This window comes from Pecten maximus, chromosome 5, assembly GCF_902652985.1.
Source record: "Pecten maximus chromosome 5, xPecMax1.1, whole genome shotgun sequence".
NCBI classification, from domain to species: domain Eukaryota; kingdom Metazoa; phylum Mollusca; class Bivalvia; order Pectinida; family Pectinidae; genus Pecten; species Pecten maximus.
The window spans coordinates 40,891,023-40,917,599 of record NC_047019.1 but is presented as its reverse complement, the minus strand read 5'-3'; the positions used below and the strand labels follow the sequence as shown (position 1 = coordinate 40,917,599).

The 26,577-nt window shown below is 34.9% G+C and overlaps 1 protein-coding gene and 1 long non-coding RNA gene across 2 annotated transcripts; both read left to right on the top strand.

Annotated features, from left to right (window-relative positions):
- Positions 1–5,376: 5,376 nt before the first annotated feature.
- LOC117328039 lies at positions 5,377–20,227 on the top strand. The gene is made up of 7 exons (XM_033885368.1): positions 5,377–5,520; positions 6,493–6,741; positions 10,427–10,567; positions 12,756–12,803; positions 13,786–13,945; positions 16,812–16,931; positions 17,294–20,227. Exons 2-7 carry the CDS (start codon positions 6,539–6,541, stop codon positions 17,324–17,326), a joined length of 705 nt encoding a protein of 234 aa, XP_033741259.1. The 5' UTR covers positions 5,377–5,520; positions 6,493–6,538; the 3' UTR covers positions 17,327–20,227.
- An 86-nt stretch (positions 20,228–20,313) lies between these two features.
- Positions 20,314–26,055, top strand: LOC117328038. Its single transcript, XR_004532787.1, has 2 exons — positions 20,314–23,162; positions 23,466–26,055. It is a non-coding gene; the product is annotated as an uncharacterized LOC117328038 (long non-coding RNA).
- Positions 26,056–26,577: the final 522 nt, after the last annotated feature.

Sequence of the window (26,577 nt, the reverse complement as noted above, 5' to 3'; positions counted from 1 at the left end):
TTGGAATATTCTGATATTGTCTGGGATAATTTACCAAATTACTTGTATCAAAATTTAGAAAACATTCAAATAGAAGCAGCAAGAATAGTTACAGGTGCTACAAAATTGTCTAGTGTAAATATATTGTATAAAGATGTGGGCTGGGAAAAATTATCTGAAAGACGGGAAAATCACAAAATTGTACAGTTTCATAAAATCATAAATGTATCACAAGAAAACTCCATTTTACCTATCAGATCTTATTCCAGGTAAAGTATCAGATAGTCATAGGCATAAGACACGAAATTCAAATAATTTACTCTCAATTAATTCAGAACTCAGTTTTACAAAACCTCATTCTTAAATGCCTCAATACAGTTATGGAATTCATTACCAGTTGATATTCGAGAAAATCCGTCTGTCAATATAATCAAAGGCTTTTTACAAAAGGACAAACTAAGTTATTTTAACATTGGAAATAGAAATTTTCAAATATTACATACAAGATTAAGGCTCAAATGTAGTAATCTTAAACAACATTTATACATAAGAAATTTAGAGGAAAGTCCATTATGTTCTTGTGGGTTAGTAGAAAGTACTTACCATATTTTACTATCGTGTGACAAGTACAACATTATCAGACAAAATACTTTATTTCAGTTAGATATAATATTAACTGGAAAAAACTTTGCTATGGGGAAATTATACTTATTCAATACAGAAAAACGATCAAATATTCTTGACAGTACAAAATTATATTAAGCTAAGTAAACGTTTTAGCTGATATTTTTGAACTCATTATGTCATCTATCGAATGTATAATGACATACATTTATACGTAGCTATATAAGGTAATTTTATTTACAGGTGTCACTGTTGTTTATTTCTACTATTAATTCTAGTCACCACATGTACGTATATATGTCTATTGGTTTTAACTGTAACAAATAAATATCATTATTTCATTTCATATTGATGTAAGGTGTTCCAGTTCGAAGATTTATATTTGCCTTTGTATGTAAATGGGAAAGGAATTAATATCAGCTCTAAGCTTGTTTTCCCATCCCATAAAAAATATTTGTATATGTATTGATTATTTTGATTAATGAATAAAAATATTGTTTAAACTAATGGTTAGTGGATTGTAATCCGAAAAAGTATGATAATGAGAATTCTGAAAACATCTTAAATGCATCATTTCACAAACAACTTGGTGTAACATTCTCAGAAAATGGTAATTGGTTAGATTATGTTGATCATATCATAAGTAAAGCTTCTAACAAATAAAATATACAATATCCTTTACCAAATATATAGAGGATATTGAATGGTTTCCCGTTTAATTCATACGAGTGAAATATACGGGAAACCATTCAAAATTGAAAACATAGAAAAATTAATAGTGTCAAAAAGAGCGGGAATCAGTTATGACGTCATCTCTTTGTGACGTGACTCCACGTAAACTTGACAGCGCCATTTTGAAAGGACTGATCAGCAAAATTTAAGCGTTTTCTGCTGTTATCGGAAAATCTGTGCATGAATAGCTAACGTCAAGTGAGTATTTTGTCAAAAACTAGTCTGAAAATTTCAGAAATACAGCAAAATAACCAATTTGTCTATCTCCGTTTCGACTGGAAAAATCAGCATGTTTCAACGAGGTAAATACAAAGGTTAGCTCTGATTGGTCAAAAACGGAAAACTTATATTTTCACTGCAAAACTTATATTTTCACTGCTCATCACTGCAGTGAAAATGTAAGTTTTATTAGTTTGATAAATTTCTATATTTCACTGGCAAAAATGCAATAAATATTTCTAGCTTATATTATTCGCCCTATACTTAGGTAGCTGACGTCGTCTGGGATTGTAGCTCATACAAATATGTACAAAAGCTCGAAAGTGTCGATTTAGAAGCAGCCAAAATAGTTACATGTGCTAACAAATTAACTAATATTGAAAAAAAACTGTACAGTGAGGTAGGTTGGTCTAAATTGACCCACAGAAAACAAAACCACAGAAAAATCTCAAGAGTCATTTCAGGTAAGTTTGTTAGTGCTGAATCCCACTACCGGAACTTGAGAGGAAGTTTGAAATATGTGTTGTTAAAGAAAACCATGATTGGCAATAATGTTACAAAATGGTCGCCGTGGCCGCCAAGTCAAAGTTTTTACGAGGCCGAAAAATAACAACACTTTGTTGGCTCCCCTTCATTAACATCCTCACTAATTTCCAGTTCAATAGCACCAGTGGAAATGGAGAAAAAGTTTACAATGTGTTTTGCAAGATGGCTGCCCTGTGACCTTTGGTGACCCATATAATGACATTTGGTATATCTTCAAACTGTAATTTGATATGCATATGAAATGTATACGATATTGATCGACATTGATTAAAAATTTGACCTTTGACCTTCGGTGACCCATATAATGACCTTTGGTAAAACTTATCACTGTTATTATATATTCATGACATCTACACGATATTGATCGACGTTGATAAACAATTGACCTTTTGTGACCCAGATAATGACCTTTCGTATAACTTATCACCGTTCTAAGATATGCATATGAAATGTATACGACATTGGTCCACATTTATCAAGAATTTGACCTTTAACCTTTGGTGACCCAGATAATGACCTTTGAAATAACTTCACACTGTTACATGATATTCATGCCAAAACGAAAAATAAAGCAACAACACAAGTTATGAGAGTATCATTTTATAATTAGAAAAATGTAGTCAACACGAAATTACTTTAAGTACCATTCTTGATATATACGAAATATGATCAAATTGTCAATGTCGTCACACTCACAGGGGCTCGTTCCGAATTTTCAGAAATGCAAGACACGACAACATTAAAAGTAAAGTATTTATAAAAAAAATCTTGTATAAATATCGGGAGTATCGACATGGTTTCCGGTTGTGTATGTGTAGGCCTACTGGATTTTAGTATTGTGGTTATTCACTGATGTCAAAGGCCTAGGCCTACCTTACAAAATCGAGCCCCTGTGAAGTTGAAAATCGTCTGCTAAGTTAGCGACACTGGTGTGACCGGTTAGACTGGAATCTGTTTCGAACGAAATATCCTTGGAATCGTTTTCCCCTACTGTGAAGACGACTTTCTTCTTAAAATAACGTAAATCCAGTCGATAGAAACATAAGTGTTTCCGAGGAATCGAGTCTGTCCTGTGCAATGCCCGTTCAATGCCGCATCACTTCTAAATATTAACTGTATATCATACCACGCGGAGACTCAACATTAACATATCTAATAAAAGCAAGTTTATATATTTTGTCACAAATAAAAGTGTGCTGTTTTGGGCCTAAAGCTACGCAATGGCTGACCAGCTTTGCGATTGATATGTACAGTAACGTAGTAGCGATCATAATGATCACGAAATTAAGAAAGTTTAATACTAGTAATCAATCAACATTAAATTAGATGAAGTACTATCATTTTACTCATTACTCAAATTAGTATATAGCCATGTCTCAAACACATGACCGACCATAACAACGTTACACATCACGGACGACATGGTTTACTAGGCCGTCAGGAACTTGCGTCTTGGATATAAGTTTATTTGGTGGAAATATTCGCGTGTCAATATTTTCACGTGTTATTATATTCGCGTGTGGATATTTTCGCGGAGATTTAATGATCGCGAAATAAGCGAAAATTTCCACGCCGCGAACATTTCCACTTTTACAGTATTTTATTTATCACCAATCATATAACATTTGTGTAATATAGCTATCGTCATAATTTTTAGTCATTCCTATCTGGATTACTAATGTGCATGTTTACGTTTGTTATATTTGACATCCATTTTGGTTTCTTGTGCTACAATTATATCTACATTGTACTCATAGCAATTACAATGATAACCCTCAGTTATATAAATGGCCTTATCGGCAACATACAATTATTATAGCTTGTTACAGTGGTTATGAACTGGTATCCATACAGACCACAGTAAGATTAGATATTGATATACCTGGACTGAATATTGATACAACCCTGATCAATGTAAATATCTAAGTCTACCCACATCACTTATATGTATATATGTATACTAATACTTCTGATTTTAACTTTACACTAAATCTCTTCTCTTTTGTTTTTACTCTGTAGGAAGGATCCTTCAGAGGTTCTCCTGAGAGAGGAGGAAGTTCACTACAAGACAAGACATAGCGCAGAAAAACAGTTTCGATTTTAAACAATCAGAAATCATGCAATTGTAAACAATTTGACGATACCTACAAACGTATATGAAATAAAAAATAAAGCCAAATTGTGCAAAAACCATCTTATGTGTTTGCTATTAATAACGTCATCAGGGACTATATCATTCCTTCTGGAAATTTTGGCTGTTCCGGTATTTGAACTTGATGACGTCAGTGATAGGGTAAGCGGCAAATTTAAACGCGTCATAACCTACAGTAAATAAAAATTCTTGATGAATGTAAATATAAGCATTAACGGGCGACATGAAATATTTATCTGTCACCCAAATTGTATTCATATCGACTGTATACTACCATTTTGTAACAGTTCAATGCTTAAATAATGGCAGAAACATGTATTAGTTATATATTTCTGATAATGGTATAGAAGTATTACATACGAAAGCCTTATTTATGGTGATAATTCATTATGTAAAATCAAACGAGGCTATTGTAAACATGTTCAAAATTCTATTTTTGGTTGGAAATATTTATATAAGTACATGCACATGACAATTCAATATACATGTAGTGTCATCTGTCTGCCCGTTATCATTTACAATGTATTCTCATTTCACCTACAAATATCCTTGGTCATTTCTAAGTAATTATCGTACGGAAAGGACAGTGATAAGTTGTGATAACTTGCGCCAGATCCTTTTATGTATTATTTATGCAATAATTTTTTTTTATCTATGTTATTTGTTTTTGTTTTGTATGTAGTGTCGGCAATTTGAGTTCTGAGTATGGCGTGGAAATTGAAAAAAAAAAAACTATGGCCAAAGAAATCTCTCGTTTCTTTTAGGGAGCTTACACGTTTAATGCGCCTGAGCCTAATAGTAGGGTGTGTTTATATAATATAAGTTTGAGTCAGAGGTGAACTATATAACCATGTGCTTTTCACCAATCTGAAATATCACAGTACATGAGAAAAAAAACTTTTCACGCAATTTTCACTTCTTTAATACAAATTTAATATTGTGTTATGATTTATTAATATGTAATATGTGTAAGAATTTTCAACAGTTATCCTGCTATGTTTTCATCTATAAGACATGTATCACTTATTTTACGGCCTCCGGTGCAACAGAGGCTAATTAATTCCGTATATTTTGTCCCTGGCCGATTCCTATACTGTAACGTTTAAAAAACTTCCGGCGAAACAAGCCCGATGAATAGGCCTATGGTGAACCTATCTATTTACTTCTGTTAACAATAAATATGCATTTCAGATAATGGAAACAATAATTTTCTTTTATTGACGGCCATCAGTGATAGATGACTGCATGCATTCCGATGAGATCACATGGTATGTACTATGTACGAAATATCTATTTTATGTTTGGTCAGCTGTGTGGTCCAGCTGACAGTCGCATTGATCCGAAATGAAAACTTAGTAAAATATATTTATATAATTAATGGGGTTACCTCCACTATTACCGCCTTTCAGCTGACGAGATGTACAATAGACAGGGCATGTGCTTACATGTGTTCGATTTGACTGAATTTCTTTATGCAATAGGTATATGAGTAGTCCGAGGTTCCTCCGACCTCTGTACCATATGTTCGACATTATGACAGGCAGGTGATAAGCCCATGATGCCACAAACACTAGATATCTATGCGTCAGAGGTTCACACGAAAGACAATCGTCTCCCGAGCTGCGAAATAATTATATTAGTAGATCTAATAATAACATTCATGCAATGTACTATTACAATACACACAGTAACAGTTATTAAGTTATTTAACACCATGGCAATTTGCATGTAATTATACACACATTGTAAGAATATTTGTATTCTGAATCGCATTAACGGAATGACGATAATTTTACAGGAGGCGACAAAAAATAATAACAATTTTTTGCATTCTGTAGGTTTTACCTTTAACTGGACTTTGAATTACAATATTTTGGTTTAATACCAGCAGAATTAATTATCACAACTAAAACTGTGTGATAGAATTAACTCAAAATATTTAGAATTGAAATAAAATTTTGATAATCGTGTTATAGTTTATGGTCAAAATATGATTTGATATTTATATTACAAGTTAATTGACACTTAATCAAAATATCCTTATATTGTTGATGAAAGTTTATATTAAATACTACAAATTAAATGATATTTGAATTAATTAAAAGGATCAATTATTTTTACAGGATCGATAAAACCTTTCATAACCAGTTTGCTCATTTCATGCATTTCACTATGTGGCATTTAACTAATGAAAACATCAATATGTTTATCATTATTAATGCATACTCCTTCTATTTCAGAACCAGTGCTGTTTACCTTTTATTTCTAAACTGGCCGTCCAAAACTATGACACCACAAAATGGAAAGGATCCTGATTTGAATCCTATTGTCTCTCAGCCTCAATCAGTGCCAGCCCATCCTGGAACAAATCTGACTGTTCCTTTTCACATACGTTGCCTCAGGGATGATCCAGATGATGCTGCATTTGCAGGAAGGTTAACCGTGAATGCTTTCAGGAGTAAATATGTCCATGCAACTAGTGAAGGAAGGTAATGATCATAACACAACAGGTTCATAACAATAAGTAAAAAGACAATCACATGTATTATAAATGTATAAACACATTATCACAGCAATTATATCATAGATACCTGATAGTGAAGGGAGGTGTATGTTATATCATACATAGTGAAGGGAGGTGTATGTTATATCATAGATAGTGATGGGAGGTGTATGTTATTTAAGGATTAACATCAATTATTTTTTCTGTTATACAGTCATAACAGAAAAAAATGGAGTGTACTCTAAATAAACCGCGAAGCGGTTTATGAAGAGAGTACACTCCAGTTTTTTATGTTATGACTGTATAACAGAAAAAATGATTTATGTTAATTCTTATAATTTGATTTCGTCTTATACACACCAAGATATTTCACTTTCTTTGGCGAACTCTTTTCTGTGATAAATTATTACGCAACGTCATCAGCCAATCAAAAATGACGTTACATTTCGCAACGTCAAAAATTTTGTTATGGAGGTATAACAAAATTATTTCAGCCAATGAAAATGCGTGTTTCATACAAAATTAAATTATATCACAGATAGTGATGGGAGGTGTATGTTATAAATTATCATAGATAGTGAAGGGAGGTGTATGTTATATCACAGATAGTGAGGGAGGTGTATGTTATATCACAGATAGTGATGGGAGGTGTATGTTATATCACAGATAGTGAGGGGAGGTGTATGTTATATCACAGATAGTGAAGGGAGTTGTATGTTATATCATAGATAGTGAAGGGAGGTGTATGTTATATCACAGATAGTGATGGGAAGTGTATGTTATATCACAGACAGTGAAGGGAGGTGTATATTCAGGGGCTAATCTAGGATTTGGGGAATACTAACCATTATGAAATTTAGGGGAAATAAAGGGGCGGCAGTGTCTTGAATTATTCTTTAAATTTTAACATTTGACAGCTATTGTTTGCTATAATTCTTACATATTTCATCAAAATTTTGGGATATCCCCTGTTTTGCAGAATTTTCCCCTGTTTTATGGCATTTTTTCTAGGTGGGGAATTTGTTTTTATTCAAAGGGGAAAACACCATCAGTGGGGAATACTACCCAATTTTGGTAGAAAAAAAATGGTCTAGATTAACCTCTGATATTATATCCCAGATAGTGAAGGGAGTTGTATGTTATATCATAGATAATGAGGGGAGGTGTATGTTATATCACAGATAGTGAGGGGAGGTGTATGTTATATCACAGATAGTGAAGGGAGGTGTATGTTATACTACAGATAGTGAAGGGAGGTGTATGTTATATCATACATAGTGAAGGGAGGTGTATGTTATGTCACAGATAGTGAAGGGAGGTGTATGTTATATCACAGATAGTGAAGGGAGGTGTATGTTATATCATAGGTAGTGAAGGAGTTGTATGTTATATCACAGATAGTGAAGGGAGGTGTATGTTATATCACAGATAGTGAAGGGAGGTGTATGTTATATTACAGATAGTGAAGGGAGGTGTATGTTATATCACAAATAGTGAATGGAGGTGTATTTTATATCACAGATAGTGAAGGGAGGTGTATGTTATATCACAGATAGTGAAGGAGTTGTATGTTATATCACAGATAGTGAAGGGAGGTGTATGTTATATCACAGATAGTGAAGGAGGTGTATGTTATATCATAGATAGTGAAGGGAGGTGTATGTTATATCATACATAGTGAAGGAGGTGTATGTTATATCACAGATAGTGATGGGAGGTGTATGTTATATCATAGATAGTGAAGGGAGGTGTATGTTATACCACAGATAGTGAAGGGAGGTGTATGTTATATCACAGATAGTGAGGGGAGGTGTATGTTATACCACAGATAGTGAAGGGAGGTGTATGTTATACCACAGATAGTGAGAGGAGCTGTATGTTATATCACAGACAGTGAAGGGAGGTGTATATTCAGGGGCTAATCTAGGATTTGGGGAATACTAACCATTATGAAATTTAGGGGAAATAAAGGGGCGGCAGTGTCTTGAATTATTCTTTAAATTTTAACATTTGACAGCTATTGTTTGCTATAATTCTTACATATTTCATCAAAATTTTGGGATATCCCCTGTTTTGCAGAATTTTCCCCTGTTTTATGGCATTTTTTCTAGGTGGGGAATTTGTTTTTATTCAAAGGGGAAAACACCATCAGTGGGGAATACTACCCAATTTTGGTAGAAAAAAAAATGGTCTAGATTAACCTCTGATATTATATCCCAGATAGTGAAGGGAGTTGTATGTTATATCATAGATAATGAAGGGAGGTGTATGTTATATCACAGATAGTGAAGGGAGGTGTATGCTATATCACAGATAGTGAAGGGAGGTGTATGTTATACCACAGATAGTGAAGGGAGGTAAATGTTATATCACAGATAGTGAAGGGAGGTAAATGTTATATCACAGATAGTGAAGGGAGGTGTATGTTATACCACAGATAGTGAAGGGAGGTGTATGTTATATCACAGATAGTGAAGGGAGGTGTATGTTATACCACAGATAGTGAAGGGAGGTGTATGTTATATCACAGATAGTGAAGGGAGGTGTATGTTATACCACAGATAGTGAAGGGAGGTGTATGTTATATCACAGATAGTGAAGGGAGGTGTATGTTATATCATACATAGTGAAGGGAGGTGTATGTTATATCACAGATAGTGAGGGGAGGTGTATATTATATTACAGATAGTGAAGGGAGCTGTATGTTATATCACAGATAGTGGAGGGAGGTGTATGTTATATCACAGATAGTGAGGGGAGGTGTATATTATATTACAGATAGTGAAGGGAGGTGTATGTTATATCACAGATAGTGAAGGGAGGTGTATGTTATATCACAGATAGTGAAGGGAGGTTCTATCACAGATTTTTATAGGGAATATTTATGTTGATTTCATTGAATTTGCTTTGTGTGCAATTTTAGCAGTTACAGGTATAGTGGAGTGAGGTATATATATTAACACACAGAAGCTATACTAGTATACATCATCAAATGAAGACTTTAGTAACGCTGCCATGGGAGCAAAAAAAATAGTTGTAGTAGTGTTCTCATACTTATTTACTTGTTCTTAAAATATCTTAATGCAGGTTTAAGTATGGTGTTATTCATGACATAAATAGAGGTTACACGAGTGATTGTTGGATATGGAATTTATTTCACACGAGTAAGTTATTTTTTTAAAGTTACAAAAGACACGAGCTTTAGCGACTGTTTTTTCCAACTTTTAAAAAATAACTTACGAGTGTGAAATAAATTCCATATCCAACAATTTCGAGTCGTGTGACCTGTTTCTACCACAATAATATCGGCTTGAATCAAAGGGAAACGTGGCCAAGTATAATTTCACGTATGCAAATAAAGTGTACCGGTGACGTCCGGGACCCGATGATGTGATGTCATTAGATTATTGATGACGTCAATAACAATTGCAGCTTGGGTCAAAGTTCACCGTGTTAGCCAATCGAAATGCGTACAGAGTTTATACCACGTGTGGTATAAACAGATTGTTAATCAACAACTGTAATGATTAACTGATGGTCTGAGAGTTGAATAACACAGGGTATTGTGGTAGAAAGGTGAATAATTCAAGATTCATGTACATGTTCTCAATTTTTATTACATTGCATGGTTGCCTTTTTGCACTAAAGATTAAAACTGTACATCTTTTTAGCATACCTGATGTCATTCGAACAGTTTCCATGGATCAACGTGGACAAGATCCTGTTTACTATGAGAGGAACTTAGTTGCAGAGTATGACGGCAAACCTGTCGGTATTATCTACCTCATATTCCGTGGGGACCCTTTACCAAGGTGCGTAGGATTGCCTAGAGAGCTATTTTAATTGGGAACCTTTACCAAGGTGTAAACTTTATTATAGTTTATATAGGGAAACCACAATTTTGACTATCATTTGTTTGATTTCTATTGGAACTCATGTTAACTTGGTTAACATTATTAGCATTGGCTAATAGCTTGATGATATATGCACATGTTGGCCCCCTGGGCTGATGGGTAGGGCCCAAAAAAAGTCACTTAAATTAACTTATTTATTTTAAAACTCAGGTGACTGTTAAGGCCCTTGGGCTTAGCTCTTGTTAATTCATTTGCCATAATTTTGTGGTGTCTTAACCTCTTAAATGATAGTAATTATGATCATAATTTATATTGTGTAAGGTGTTATTGCAATATATTTTCAAGTAGGTAAAAAATCGTGACTTCATACCTCAAGAACTATAAATGGCAATATAAGTCAAAAACTGTTGATTTTCATCGTGTATTTATATTATTTGTAGATAACCTTTCAGCTAACTTTTTCTCATTACATGTAATTATAAAAAATGTAAAATAAAAATCCTTGTTCATGGGTCATTGCATTGATCATCAGACATCAGTTTTTCAGCTTATTTTGTTTTTCAATGTTTTTGAAAAAATTCTTTATTTAATTGATGTATTATGTCATTAGAAACAAGTTGATGTTCACTTTTTATATGACTTTCTCCATTCGCGCAGTACACCATTTCTTAAAATTTTCTTTGATGTTTTTGAAATGCTAACAATTATAATTTTAAAATTTAATTTTTTCATAATAATTTTATCTTTGGATAAATTCTGAAAATTAACAAAAAAAAACCCCTTTCTTGAGGAATCATCTTCGTGTCAAAGGTGAACTTTTGGTTTTAGGAAGGGTTACATTTTACAAGTGCTATTTAATGTTAAAAATTGATGTGTTCTTGATATTTCATGCGTAAGATACGTACGTGATTGCCTATCAAATTGTTAAAATGAATTACCTTGATGAATGGTCAAGATCAAAGGGGTCAAATGTCTGAAAATCCTTAAACAACTTCTCGGCAATAGCCAAAAGAAACAGGATGATGATATATGGTCAGTTGCATATATTGAACAAAAGTATAAAACAAATTGTTAGCTTTCAGTTTTCATTAGAAACCAGATTTCGAAAGTGCTTTTTCCATTAACAAACTTTCAAAACCTTCTAAAGCTCTGCAAGGTCTGGAGTCTTTATATTTGATATATAAACTGCTCACGCAATTTGCTATCAAGTTTATTAAAATGAATTACATTGAGCTACATCCAAGGTCTTTAAACAATGTGAACATAATCTATTTGTAAATTATATGATAAATGCTATTCTTTAATTTGGTTAAAGACATTTGTTTAAGATCAATAGATTAAGTATAGGTCTCACACAACTAATTGTTTCACTATATGTTATTGCCAATGACTCCATCCCCTCAATCGCTCATTTGAAGTTCAAATGTTGTAAAATTTATATAGAATTAAAGTTCGAAGATTTCCCTACCAGAAAATGATGTTATATGGATAGGTTAAACCTAAGAAACACATTTTCTTCAGGGGGAAACACCAGCTGATTGGCTGAATTAGTTGTGCGAGACCTTTATACAATATGTATGAATTATCTCTTGTCCACCTTATTTGATTCCCCTTACCTGTGGAATACCTTTTTATTACTTATTTGAGAATTAGACAAAATTTGAATTTGGATAGATGCCTATGAAATATTAGGCCAAACATCATCAGGCGGTCATGTTTGATTTTGACAGTTGAAGTTTTCATCCATATTTCTTTAGAAGTACCATCTGCAAGAGAGTCGAAACTTAATGTCACTGATGAAACTTCATTTGTGCATGGTGACGTATTCAGTTTTGGTAACCAATGAAACAGAAGAACAAATCTACCTCTCTTTTTCCACATTTAGAATCTCTATCTCAATCTCTAAAATAATATAAGATTGCATCGCAAAAATAAACATACACACCAAATAGTTCATGTACCTGAAAATTTCACCAACATTTTCCTGGGCAGTTAGGGCATTTCCCTTTCAGTTTCACTATGATTGTCTAAATCTCCCTCAGCAGGACATTCGAATTACCATGACCTTGTTTACATTTCTGAGATATATATCGCAAATGGAATGACATATATATACCATTTAAAGTGTAACTGTGCTTGTTTACAGGGAAAACACAGCAGCCTTAGACACCTTTGGGTGTTGTGATGTTTGTGGGTAAGTGTTTAACATCTTAGACACCTTTGGGTGTTGTGATTTCATTTTGGGACCAGTCGGAAAACAACATGGCCAACAGGCAGCCATCTTGAATTTTGAAAATTGAAGTTTGTTATCACTATTTCTCAGAAAGTACTAAAGGGATCTTTCTGAAATTTCATATGTAGGTTTCACTTGGCCCCTAATTATGCATATTGAATTTTCAGAACAGTCGGAAAACAACATGGCCGACAGGCAGCCATCTTGGATCTTGACAATTGAAGTTTGTTATCGCTGTTTCTCAGAAAGTACTAAAGGGATCTTTCTGAAATTTCATATGTAGGTTTCACTTGGGCCTTAAATGTGCATATTGAATTTTCGGACCAGTCTGAAAACAACATGGCCGACAGGCAGCCATCTTGGATTTTGACAATTGAAGTTTGTTATTGCTATTTCTCAGAAAGTACTGAAGGGATTTTTCTCAAATTTCATATGTAGGTTCCCCTTGATCCCAAGTTGTGCATATTGCATTTTTGGATTGATCAGAAAACAACATGGCCGACAAACAGCCATTTTCGCTGAATCTCAAATTTCATATATAGGTTCCCCTTGTTTGAAAAGTGCTGGAGGGATGTTTCTTAATATATACAGATTAGTAAGAGGAAGGGGAAAATAGAGAGAAGATCAATCTGACATGGAACCTATAAAGATCATTCAATGGTGGGCGCCAAGATCCCTCTGGGATCTCTTGTATGTAAATGATAATGAAACATATTCTTGAAAGCTTTCTTTTCACCTCTTTGTACTTAGCCATAAGCAAACTTTTGTTTCCCACTTGATTTGCATAACCTCCATTATTTATTGGAATGCAGTATGGCATTCCATCAAAAGTATATCTATACAGTCAAACACCATATATTTGACCTTTGTTTAGGTAATTAGTCTGAATATTTAGTATGAAAAACTACCTACATGTACTATGATTTTTGATTTTATTATACAGCCTTAAATGTTTGACCTATGGTCTCCAGACGGTTGAAAACATTGGGGATCAGGAGTGTTACCTGGATATGGTGGCAGTTGAAGAGGAGTTTCGCGGAAAGGGCATTGGGAAGGCATTACTGGACAGGGCTGACCACGAGGCTCGCATCCATGGCTGTCAGGTATGTTCAGTTCACTTGTTGTCAAATATAAATTCAACTTAATCATGACTGTTTGCTTTAGGTGTAACTATCCATTGCATCGAAAGCAGTGTCAGGACTTGTATGTAAATATGTAGGTATCTTGACTAAAGTTACAGCAAAATGATAAGATATTTAAAACCTTTTTTGTGCAAGAGATCAAAGAATTAAGATACTGTTCCTTAACCTACACTCTGTTAAGTTAAGCTAGTGGAGTGTATTTCACAGAAGGGAGCGCAGATCAAGATATGATTTTAATCAGATTGTTCATGCAGAAGGTCATGATTTATCTGTACTTATCCTGACAACAGAATATTCACATTATTTTATAATTATAGAAGTACTTAGAGTAAAGCTAGCAGCCCCATCTCTCAAAACACCCAGCTTCGTCTGTCAATCCGGCTATATTCATATAAACGACTTCTTCTCTGAAACCAAGCAATGGCTATCGCTCATATTTGCCTGGTAGCATCATTATGGGGTGGGAATTCAAAATTGTACAAATGAGGGGCGGGGCCAATGTGGTCAATCCGGCTATATTCATATAAACAACTTCTTCTCTGAAACCAAGGAATGGCTATTGCTCATATTTGCCTGGTAGCATCATTATGGGGTGGGAATTCAAAATTGTACAAATGATGGGGCTGACCCCCCAGGGGCCTGAGGGGCGGGGCCAATGTGGTCAATCCGGCTATATTCATATAACAACTTCTTCTCTGAAACCAAGCAATGGCTATTGCTCATATTTGCCTGGTAGCATCATTATGGGTTGGGGATTCAAAATTGTACAAATGATGGGGCTGACCCCCTAGGGGCCTCTGGGGCGGGGCCAAAAGGGGTCAATTTGGTGCTATTGATATAAACGACTTCTTCTCTGAAACCCAGCAATGGCTGTCGCTCATATTTGTCTGGTAGCATCACTTTGGGGTGGGGATCCAAAATTTTACAAATGATGGGGCTGACCCCCCAGGGGCCTGAGGGGCGGAGCCAAATGTGGTCAATCGGGCTATATTCATATAATTGACTTCTTCTCCTGAACCAAGCAATGGATATCTCTCATATTTTACTGGTAGCATCACCTTGGGGTAGGAATTTGAAATTGTACAAATGACAGGGCTGACCTCCCTGGGGGCTGAGGGGCGGGGCCAAAAGGGGTCAGTTTGCAGAATTGATATAAACGACTTCTCCTCTGAAACTAAGCAATGGATATCGCTCATATTTTACTGATAGCATCCCTATGGGGTGGGGATTCAAAATTGTACAAATGGTGGGGCTGACCCCCCAGGGGCCTGAGGGGTGGGGCCAAAATTGGTAAATTTGTTTAAACAACTTCTTCTCTGAAACTAAGCAATGGATATTACTCACATTTGTATGGTAGCATGGTTATAGGGTGGGGATTCAAATTTGTAAAAATGTTGGGGTTGACCCGGGCCGCCAGGGGGCTGAAGGGTGGGGCCAAAAGGGGTCAATTTGGCTAAATTGATTTAAACAACTTATTCTCTGAAACTTAGCAATGGTTTCACTGGTAGCATCCTATTAGGGTAGGGATTCAAAATTGCATAAAGGAAGGAGCTGACCCCCAAGGGGGCAGAGGGCAGGCAGGTTCAAAAGGGGTCAATTGGTCTAAACAAGTTCTTCTCTGAAACTAAGCAATGAATATCACTCACATTTGTGTGGTAGCATCCATATAGGTTCGCACCAAAAGTCAATTTCATGGATTAATGCACTTTTTGGCATTTGTAGTATTAAAATAAAACCAATGTACATGTACCCATAAAATGCTTATGATATATATTGACATAGCAATACCAGCAACAAATATACTTAAGCATCATTCTTGTTTCATATCTCATGAAACCAGGTGAGTGATACAGGCCCTCTGGGCCTCTTGCATAATAACCTTGTCTGTCAATAGTCATATTATATAATAACCCCATCTGTCAATACACACATTATATAATAACCTTGTCTGTCAATACACACATTATATAATAACCTTGTCTGTCAATACACACATTATATATAGACTCGTCTGTCAATACACACATTATATAAAAACCTTGCCTGCCAATACACACATTATATAATAACCTCATCTGTCAATACACACAATATATAATAACCTTGTCTGTCAATACACACATTATATAATAACCTTGTCTGTCAATACACACATTATATATAGACTCGTCTGTCAATACACACATTATATATAGACTCGTCTGTCAATACACACATTATATAAAAACCTTGCCTGCCAATACACACATTATATAATAACCTCATCTGTCAATACACACATTATATAATAACCTCATCTGTCAATACACACAATATATAATAACCTTGTCTGTCAATACACATATTATATAATAACCCCATCTGGCAATACACACATTATATAATAACCCCATCTGTCAATACACACATTATATAATAACCTTGTCTGTCAATACACACGTTATATAATAACCTTGTCTGTCAATACACACATTATATATAGACTCGTCTGTCAATGCACACATTATATATAGACTCGTCTGTCAATACACACATATAAAAACCTTGCCTGCCAATACGCACATTATATAATAACCTCATCTGTCAATACACACATTATATAATAACCTCATCTGTCAATACACACATTATATAATAAGCTTGCCTGTCAATGCACACATTATATAACAGCCTCGTCTGTCAATACACACATTATATAATAACCTTGTCTGTCATTGTCTGTCAATGCAACTTTTATATAATGGTTGTTTTTACAGACGAGGCTAACTTACGTACCTGTTCTTAGAGGCATGACAGTTTAGTTTGGCATGTGTTGTACTGTTCACAGACAATATCTCTTCTGGTGGGTGTTAACAACTGGGCGATACGACTATATGAAAGGCAGGGATACAGGGTCACTAGCCGATCCTGGAAGTGTGGATGGCTTTGGTGTACACTGGGTGTGTGTGTAAGTATACATATTACTTATGACAGCATTGTTCTGTATCTGGTCATACATGACAAGAGCATCAAGAACAATTTTATATTGTTTAAAAGTAAAAAGGCCATTGATTTTGAGAAATTATAACATAGAATATAATGATAATGTTAATTTCTATCATTTTAAATGCAATGTTTGATCCTGGAAGGGTAATTACTTAATAATTTTATTGTGTGCAGTCTAATATTATTGAAGTTTACATAATGGTGTTGTTTCTGAAATGAATGAATTTTGTGGATAGTAGAAGATGCTAGTGTGTAATATGCTAATGTGATTCTCAGTATCTTTGAAATAGGTAAAATAATTTTGATATCATATCTGTATTAAAGTGTTTCCTGAAAATGGAAAAACGGCTGGACTAATTCTTGAAGGATAACACACATACATTGGTACACAGCTGGACTAATTCTGGGAGACAGATAACACACAAATACCTTAGTACACAGCTGGACTATTTCTGGGACACGGATAACACACACATACCTTGGTACACAGCCGGACTAATTCTGGGAGGATAACACACACATACCTTGGTACACAGCTGGACTATTTCTGGGACACGGATAACACACACATACCTTGGTACACAGCTGGACTAATTCTGGGAAACGGATAACACACACATACCTTGGTATACAGCCGGACTAATTCTGGGAGGAGGATAACACACACATACCTTGGTACACAACTGGACTTATTCTGGGAGGATAACACACACATACCTTGGTACACAGCCGGACTAATTCTGGGAGAAGGATAACACACACATACCTTGGTACACAGCTGGACTAATTCTGGGAGATGTATAACACACACATACCTTGGTACACAACTGGACTAATTCTGGGACACGGATAACACACACATACCTTGGTACACAGCTGGACTTATTCTGGGAGGATAACACAAACATACCTTGGTACACAGCTGGACTATTTCTGGGACACGGATAACACACACATACCTTGGTACACAGCTGGACTTATTCTGGGAGGATAACACAAACATACCTTGGTACACAGCTGGACTAATTCTGGGAGGAGGATAACACACACATACCTTGGTACACAGCTGGACTTATTCTGGGAAGATAACACACACATACCTTGTACACAGCCGGACTTATTCTGGGAGATGGATAACACACACATACCTTGGTACACAGCTGGACTAGTTCTGGGACTCAGATAACACACATATACCTTGGTACACAGCCGGACTAATTCTGGGAGGATAACACACACATACCTTGGTACACAGCTGGACTAATTCTGGGAGATGGATAACACAAACATACCTTGGTACACAGCTGGACTAATTCTGGGAGATGGATAACACACACATACCTTGGTACACAGCTGGACTAATTCTGGGAGAAGGATAACACACACATACCTTGGTACACAGCCGGACTAATTCTGGGAGGATAACACACACATACCTTGGTACACAGCTGGACTATTTCTGGGAGGATAACACACACATACCTTGGTACACAGCCGGACTATTTCTGGGACACGGATAACACACACATACCTTGGTACACAGCTGGACTATTTCTGGGAGATGTATAACACACACATACCTTGGTACACAGCTGGACTATTTCTGGGAGATGGATAACACACACATACCTTGGTACACAGCCGGACTAATTCTGGGAGATGGAGAACACACACATACCTTGGTACACAGCTGGACTAATTCTGGGAGAAGGATAACACACACATACATTGGAACCTTGCATAAGGGTAACAGATGGCGGTTTTTAAGATAGTTTATATATATATATGATATACATGAGCAGCATACTCAAAAGTAATACACTTAAGTTTCTATAAAATTAACTATATACATCGTATACTGTACATGTATTTATTTACATGTATGCAATGTTGTTATATTTTGTTGTTTTGCAATATGTTAATTTGTTAAGTATTCAAATGGCAATTTCACATTTTCTGTTAATTATTAGCAAGACTAATATGTTATGGTTTAAAAGTGCACCAGTTCACTTGTTTTGAAGACTTAAACAAGCATCTTTTCCTTCAAGATGCATTCCTCCATTTGTTTCGATATGTAAGCATTACCAACCGAAAGTTTTTATAAATCTTAAATCATTTTGTTTAGAACAAGTTTATAGTTTGTGTATAATTTTAAGAATTCAGAACCTTGTCTCAAATGCACCTGTTTAGGTCTGCTATTGGTAGAACCTGTATGTATTGGTGTTTTTTTCTAGGTCTTCCCTTGGCAGAACAGTTAATGGTATCATGCAAATGTACTTGTTAGATCTGCCCTTGGCAGAACAGTTAATGGTATCATCCTTGTTAGATCTGCCCTTGGCAGAACAGTCAATGGTATCATCATTGTTAGGTCTGCCCTTGGCAGAACAGTTAATGGTATCCTTGTTAGGTCTGGCCTTGGCAGAACAGTCAATGGTATCATCCTTGTTAGGTCTGCCCTTGGCAGAACAGTCAATGGTATCATCCTTGTTAGGTCTGCCCTTGGCAGAACAGTCAATGGTATCATCCTTGTTAGGTCTGCCCTTGGCAGAACAGTTAATGGTATCATCCTTGTTGGGTCTGCCCTTGGCAGAACAGTTAATGGTATCATCCTTGTTAGGTCTGCCCTTGGCAGAACAGTTAATGGTATCATCATTGTTAGGTCTGCCCTTGGCAGAACAGTTAATGGTATCATCATTGTTAGGTCTGCCCTTGGCAGAACATGTTTTGGTATCATCGATTCATCTTCTCATCTTTCAATTCATCTACCAACATTGAAACTGTCTGCAGCATCATGATACAAGCATTCAACCATACTTCATAAAAATTTGACAAATGTATGTTTGATGTTAAATTCAGCAGACCTGTTTAAGGACATTGGTACAGAAGGTGAACATTTGGCTAGTCCTGAAAACAGTTTTATCCAAGTTTCATAATAACACCTCACACTAATATTCTGGCCTATGCAGTCTTGAGAATTTACAGGTCTGTAGAATGTAAAATCTGTAGAATGTTTCCGCGATGATGAGAAAATCTGATAACTGGTTCTCAATCAGGTTTCTTACTGGAGAATTCAACCAAATTTCATAAAACTTCCAAAACCTTTTTTAGACATGATTCTCTGGGGCCAGATATATCAATCATATGATAGTTCACACTATAATATTTACCATTGTATGGCACTGCCACTATATAACCCTACCAATTCAGTTGCGAGTTCACCAGCTTATGAACTACCAACTGAAATTTGAATTTGAAAATTAAAAAAAAAAATCGCATGACAAATAAAAAATCGCAGATGGTAAATATAAGCATTGAACGGCTTTCAGTTGGCATTCATAGTCAATATGAATGCCAACTGGACAGAGGCAAATTCAACATGAAGCGCTAGCGCGCTTCATGGAATTTGCCTCTGTCCAGCTGAAAGCCGTTCAATGCTTAAATAAAACCAACTATCCCTGAAGAATGATCAAATGTCCTGGTTACAGCTACTGAATCAAATATATGATAGATGTGATTAAAATATCTTTATAGCAAATATTTGACAAAAAAAGGTGTCTGATTTCTTTTTGTTATATGGTATCTACAGTTTGTAATAAATCACATTACTCTATAAAACCTCATCAGTAAACATGTAAAATATCTGCACCAAACATAGTACACAACACAATATCTCTAGATGGTTTATTTCTCAAATCTAATACTCAGTAAGGTGTACTGGTGCACTTTAAAACACTTATATTACAATCTGAATTATTGTTGAAATCTGAATTATTGTTAAACAGTAAGAACATTTGGCATGTTTATGTATTGTTATAGGGTAAACTTGGCAAAGTGACAACATAACTGTAAGCTTGGCCAAGAAATAGTTAGTGTGACACTGTACAGTGTCTGATGCTCAGGCTATTTAGTGGAACAATATTTAGCATGACAAGTTGATATTTAGTATTGCAGTGTACACAGTCAAGCTATTTAGGTTAGCAAATAAGTTGGAGCAGTAATACGTTGTAGCATGATTATTTAAGCTATATATTTACTGTAACAGTGTATACTATTAATGTACTCTAATTAAGGTCAAGCTATTTAGTTTATCAAAACAGTATTACATGTAACATGACCAAGTTACGGTTACTGTGTTTACCAAGTCAAGCTACATTTAGGAACAAAATATTAACATGACCTAGAAAAAAGATACATTTACATGTAATATAATGTTAAATGCAGAACAATATCAAAATGACAGAGTTATATTTTGTTTACAACTCAGTAAATCATGCTTTGATCGAAGAAATATGAATGTGACTGTTTATTTGGCATTATTGTGTACACTGAGTTTGACAACTATTTAGTGGAACAATATCAACAAGACCAATTTATATTTAGCATAGCAATGTACACTCACTCAAACTTTTTGATAGAACATTTATATATATGTCGTTATTACTACTTGACAATTATATATACATGTATAAGTTATACCTCACATAATGGTGTACGTTTACTGAGTCCAGCTATTTAGTTGACCGATAAATTAGGAGTCCAGCTATTTAGTTGACCGATAAATTAGGAGTCCAGCTATTTAGTTGACCGATAAATTAGGATTCCAGCTATTTAGTTGACCGATAAATTAGACCAAATTTTTTCAACAGTTCTAATAATGTGTGTTTGGTAATATTTATTGCTTAAACAATCAAAGTTAATCTGTAAATACTGCATACTTACATTGCGTTTCCCTCGAAATCCATGCCGCGACTTTTTTTTTACATATTACTATCAAATAGCCTTAAACTGATGTAACTTTCCTTGTATATAATGATAATGCAGCATCGAAAAATTATCTAATTTTGAACTGTCACTAAATTCATCTTTGATGTTCTTTTTAATTCAGAGGTGTGTTGCAAAAGTACTGTATAGTTTGAAGTATTGAGAGTGATATATGGTGTATGTGTTGTTGACCTACTTATACAATTTGTGTGTATTTACTTATATCTTTGTGTGTATGTTTTAGATAGATATATAATGGTCACTTTTTTACATGCATGATATGCTTTAGTATCATATATTATATTACTGTAAATATAATGATAATAGAGGTGCTGTGTCACTGTAGTAGTTAATATTGTAGTGTGTGGAAATGTTGTTTTAAATGTTTTTGGAAAACATATATTTACATATGCTTATTTTATTGGGATAAATTGTCTCCATTCTTTTAACTCACCTATCTACGCAAGTACCCAGAAATCCAGTGTAAACCATAGGAATCTTTAGTATTCTGACTACTGTTTCAGTTACCTCATCTGGCGGGGTTGACCAAGTGCTATTCAGTAGCCGATTTTTGTGTAAGATTTAAGTCATATTGAGTTTTATGTAAAGACGAGACTTGAAAATATCTTCGACCTATTACCAATATTATGATCGAGTTACCAAAATGTTGGTAATACACCATTAGTATTTTAACATGACTCACCAGGTGTTCCCGACAAAGAGTATTCTCGCTGGTCTTTTCTGAATAGAGGAATCAGACATATAACAGAATGGGGGTAAATAAACAGTTATACAGTTTCATGATGTCAAAATCAAACACAGTAATAGCAGTAACTGTAAAGGTTATCTTATAATAAAACTTGAAGGAAATACGCTCAGTACCAAAAGGAAATACATTAAGTACCAACAGATGATATTCACACTGTAATTAGGACACAGTGACTTCTACTGAAGGCTGCTGTTAATTAATATAAAATGTCACTAAATATTGCTTCTGATGTACATGTATTTTGCCAAAGAAAGAGATTAAGAAAAGACGAAATAGATCAAAATGTATTTGTACGACAGAGAGCTCATGGCACTGGGCAAGAAATGTAGGCAAACTTCATGTTGATACGAAGACATTATGATACAAAGCTTATCAGAATCAACTGAAGACTGTGTGCATTCAGAGGTCGGGGCCACCAGCTCAGATGTCAATTTATATTTGCAATGTATAAGCCTATAGGTTGTTTTGATATTTAAACTATGTCACTTACCAATGGCTAATATCACCTGGTCATTACTTACCAAAGGCCAAGATCACCTGGTCATCATCAAGATTAAGTGGTTTATTTGTAAAATTTAAATACACTCTGAAAAAATTGTGAAGCAATAGCAAATTATGAAGCAATCAGAGTCAGAAATGTAATGACCTGCTTACAATATGTAGGTCATGAATGTAATGACCTGCTTACAATATGTAGGTCATGAATGTAATGACCTGCTTACAATATGTAGGTCATGAATGTTATGAGTGCTTACAATATGTAGGTCAGAAATGTAATGACCTGTTTACAATATGTAGGTCAGAAATGTAATGACCTGCTTACAATATGTAGGTCAGAAATGTAATGACCTGCTTACAATATGTAGGTCAGAAATGTTATGAGTGCTTACAATATGTAGGTCAGAAATGTAATGACCTGCTTACAATATGTAGGTCAGAAATGTTATGAGTGCTTACAATATGTAGGTCATGAATGTAATGACGTGCTTACAATATGTAGGTCATGAATGTAATGACGTGCTTACAATATGTAGGTCATGAATGTAATGACCTGCTCACAATATGTAGGTCATGAATGTAATGACATGTTTACAGTATGTAGATCATAGATGTAATGACATGCTTACAATCATTGTTTAAGAGATTCCATAATAGCCTGGACATCAATCATTTTTAAACCTCCATCTAAGTATTGTTGAATAACAACATCCTTTTTTTTTATCTTATTGTGCTGGGCTTATCATTCCAAAGAAAGTCAAATATCATAGAATTCAGTTGAACAATGCATCTTTACACTGATCAATATTTTCTGATGACATGATTAAACAAAGTTGTTCAGAACTAGAAAAGGAGTCAGTCTACTGACCAAACCTCAAGGTCATCCGGTCAGAGGTCACGGTACAGGGTCAAGGTAAAATTATGAAATGATTGAATTGATTTTGATGAAATTTGGTCGAGAGTAAGATCTAATGCTGTATAAACAGAAGATGTGCGTCCCTTTTGGCCAGAGAGAGCTAGGGGGCTTGATACGGGAAATGTTGCAAAAAAAAAATCTAAATACTGTACCTTCTTCTCGTAGAATGACAGGATTTTGTTCAAATTTAGTTTCAATCATAGAGTCAGAGAGCAAAAAAAGGTAGAAAAAGTTGTACTATAACAAAATATTTTGCCATGATTACTGAAATATCCAGTTGAACAACTCTGGGCCTCTTGTTTTAGTGATATTTTACCTTTCTACATTATCTGGCTACTCAAAGCAGTTCTCTTTTTAGGTCATCTGAAGAAGTCACAAGTGACCTATTACGATCGCCCTCTGTCTGACATCGTGCCTTGTCTGTCATGCATCTTAAACAATTTATATTTTCGACTTCTGCTCAATAACCAAGAGGCCCATGGTCATGATATTGGGCCAGTAGTTTTCTGAGATGAAGGGTAACAAAGTTGGTTCCAATCAATGACCTTGACTTACTTTGAAGGTCACAGGGGTCAAATGTCTTAAAATCTTTAAATGGCTTCTTCTCAATAACCAAGAGCCCTGGGTAATTTACATTCACTCTTCTGTAAACTAACCATAGGACATTTACCCTTTTGTATACTTACCATAGAACATTTACCTATATAACATTTACCCATAGAACGTTTACCCTTCTGTAAACTTACCATAGAACGTTTACCCTTCTGTAAACTTACCATAGAACATTTACTCTTTTGTAAACTTACCATAGAACATTTACTCTTCTGTAGACTTACCATAGAACATTTACTCTTCTGTAATTTTACCATAGAACATTTACCCTTCTGTAAACTTACCATAGAACATTTACACTTCTGTAAACTTACCATAGAACATTTACACTTCTGTAAACTTACCATAGAACATTTACACTTCTGTAAACTTACCATAGAACATTTACTCTTTTGTAAACTTACCATAGAACATTTACTCTTCTGTAGACTTACCATAGAACATTTACTCTTCTGTAATTTTACCATAGAACATTTACCCTTCTGTAAACTTACCATAGAACATTTACACTTCTGTAAACTTACCATAGAACATTTACACTTCTGTAAACTTACCATAGAACATTTACACTTCTGTAAACTTACCATAGAACATTTACTCTTCTGTAAACTTACCATAGAACATTTACTCTTCTGTAAACTTACCACTAAACGTTTACCCTTCTGTAGACTTACCATATAACATTTACCCATAGAGCGTTTACCCTTCTGTAAACTTACCATAGAACAATACCCAGAGAACATTTACCCTTCTGTAAACTTACTATGGAACATTTACCCTTTTGTAAAATCTAAATTCCTTTGTATTTAGTATTTCAGATCAATTGTACACCATCGAACAATCATCATAGTTTGGCATGATTTTAAAACAATATGATTGTTAAATTCTAACATATATTTAAGCTATAATGTATTCTTTTTATGACTTATTTCCACATGTATTCCGTTTGGTATTGAAATATTTCCTTTGTCAGTCGGGGTTGACATGATATCAGGATGTTTTAAATGAATATCACTACCACTACCTCCAAATTATATTGGATCTACGGTACTCTACACATTTCATAGAAAACTTACGCCACAAACATGTATTTAAAAGACTTGAATTAGGTAATAAATTGCATATTGTTACCAAAGACTTATATTTAATAGACCATGGACATGAACGTCATTTCTAATATATTGTTACACAACACTTTTTTATTCTGTTTATTGTTTATAGAAATAGTTCGTCGTTATTTCATACTTTACAAGTCTTTTTATTTCTGTTATTTATTTAATAGAGTATTATCATCAACAGTCGTAAAGCCTTTTTCATTAAGATATGCATGCTTCATCTTAACGGACCATGATATACTAAACCATGTATAACTTGTTGCCTTACTGAATTATATATTATTTTCTTGGCTGTAACGTGCTATACCGAAAGGGATTGCACTACGCTGTTCGCATTAATTGATGTAGTATAAAAATCCCAACTGTATAACGTAAGACTCTGCTTGAATAAACAGTGCCACAGTGTTTTATATTATGCAGATTTTGTTGTTTATCTCATGATCAAGGTCTTTGGTATTCAGCTACTCTCATATACAATTTTTATCTGTGACCAGGATTACAACTTGATGCACATTAGCTCACTTCTCCCTCCTTGTAAAAAAGTAGTATAACATGCTGAATTCTTTGTCCAAAGTTGGTATATTCAACATCAGATTATTAATGTACATTGCATTTATGTAAGAAAGTGCACATTTCTGTGCACAGTATCTCACTGCATGTCTTAAGAAACGACTAATTTTGGGGCCCCTGCTGGATCGGGGGTGATGCCTTCTGTTTAGGGAACACTATAGCCCTAGAATAAGGCTCCCTGTACTCTACTGCATGTTTATCCAAGAAGGCGACTGAAAGTGCTTCTCATTCAAGGTGTCTCCTTGACCCCCATCCTCATATGACCTTGGCTGTTGATGTCTCCTTGACACCCGTCCTCATGACCCAGGCTGCTGATGTCTCATTGACCCCAATCCTCATATGACCTTGGCTGTTGACGTCTCTTTGA

Excerpts from the sequence above, each read along its gene's own strand:
- LOC117328039 (XM_033885368.1), top strand. The coding sequence starts at position 6,539 with ATGACACCACAAAATGGAAAGGATCCTGATTTGAATCCTATTGTCTCT. Across the intron at positions 6,742-10,426 it reads CATGCAACTAGTGAAGGAAG|CATACCTGATGTCATTCGAA; the intron begins GTAATGATCATA and ends ACATCTTTTTAG. Across the intron at positions 10,568-12,755 it reads CGTGGGGACCCTTTACCAAG|GGAAAACACAGCAGCCTTAG; the intron begins GTGCGTAGGATT and ends GCTTGTTTACAG.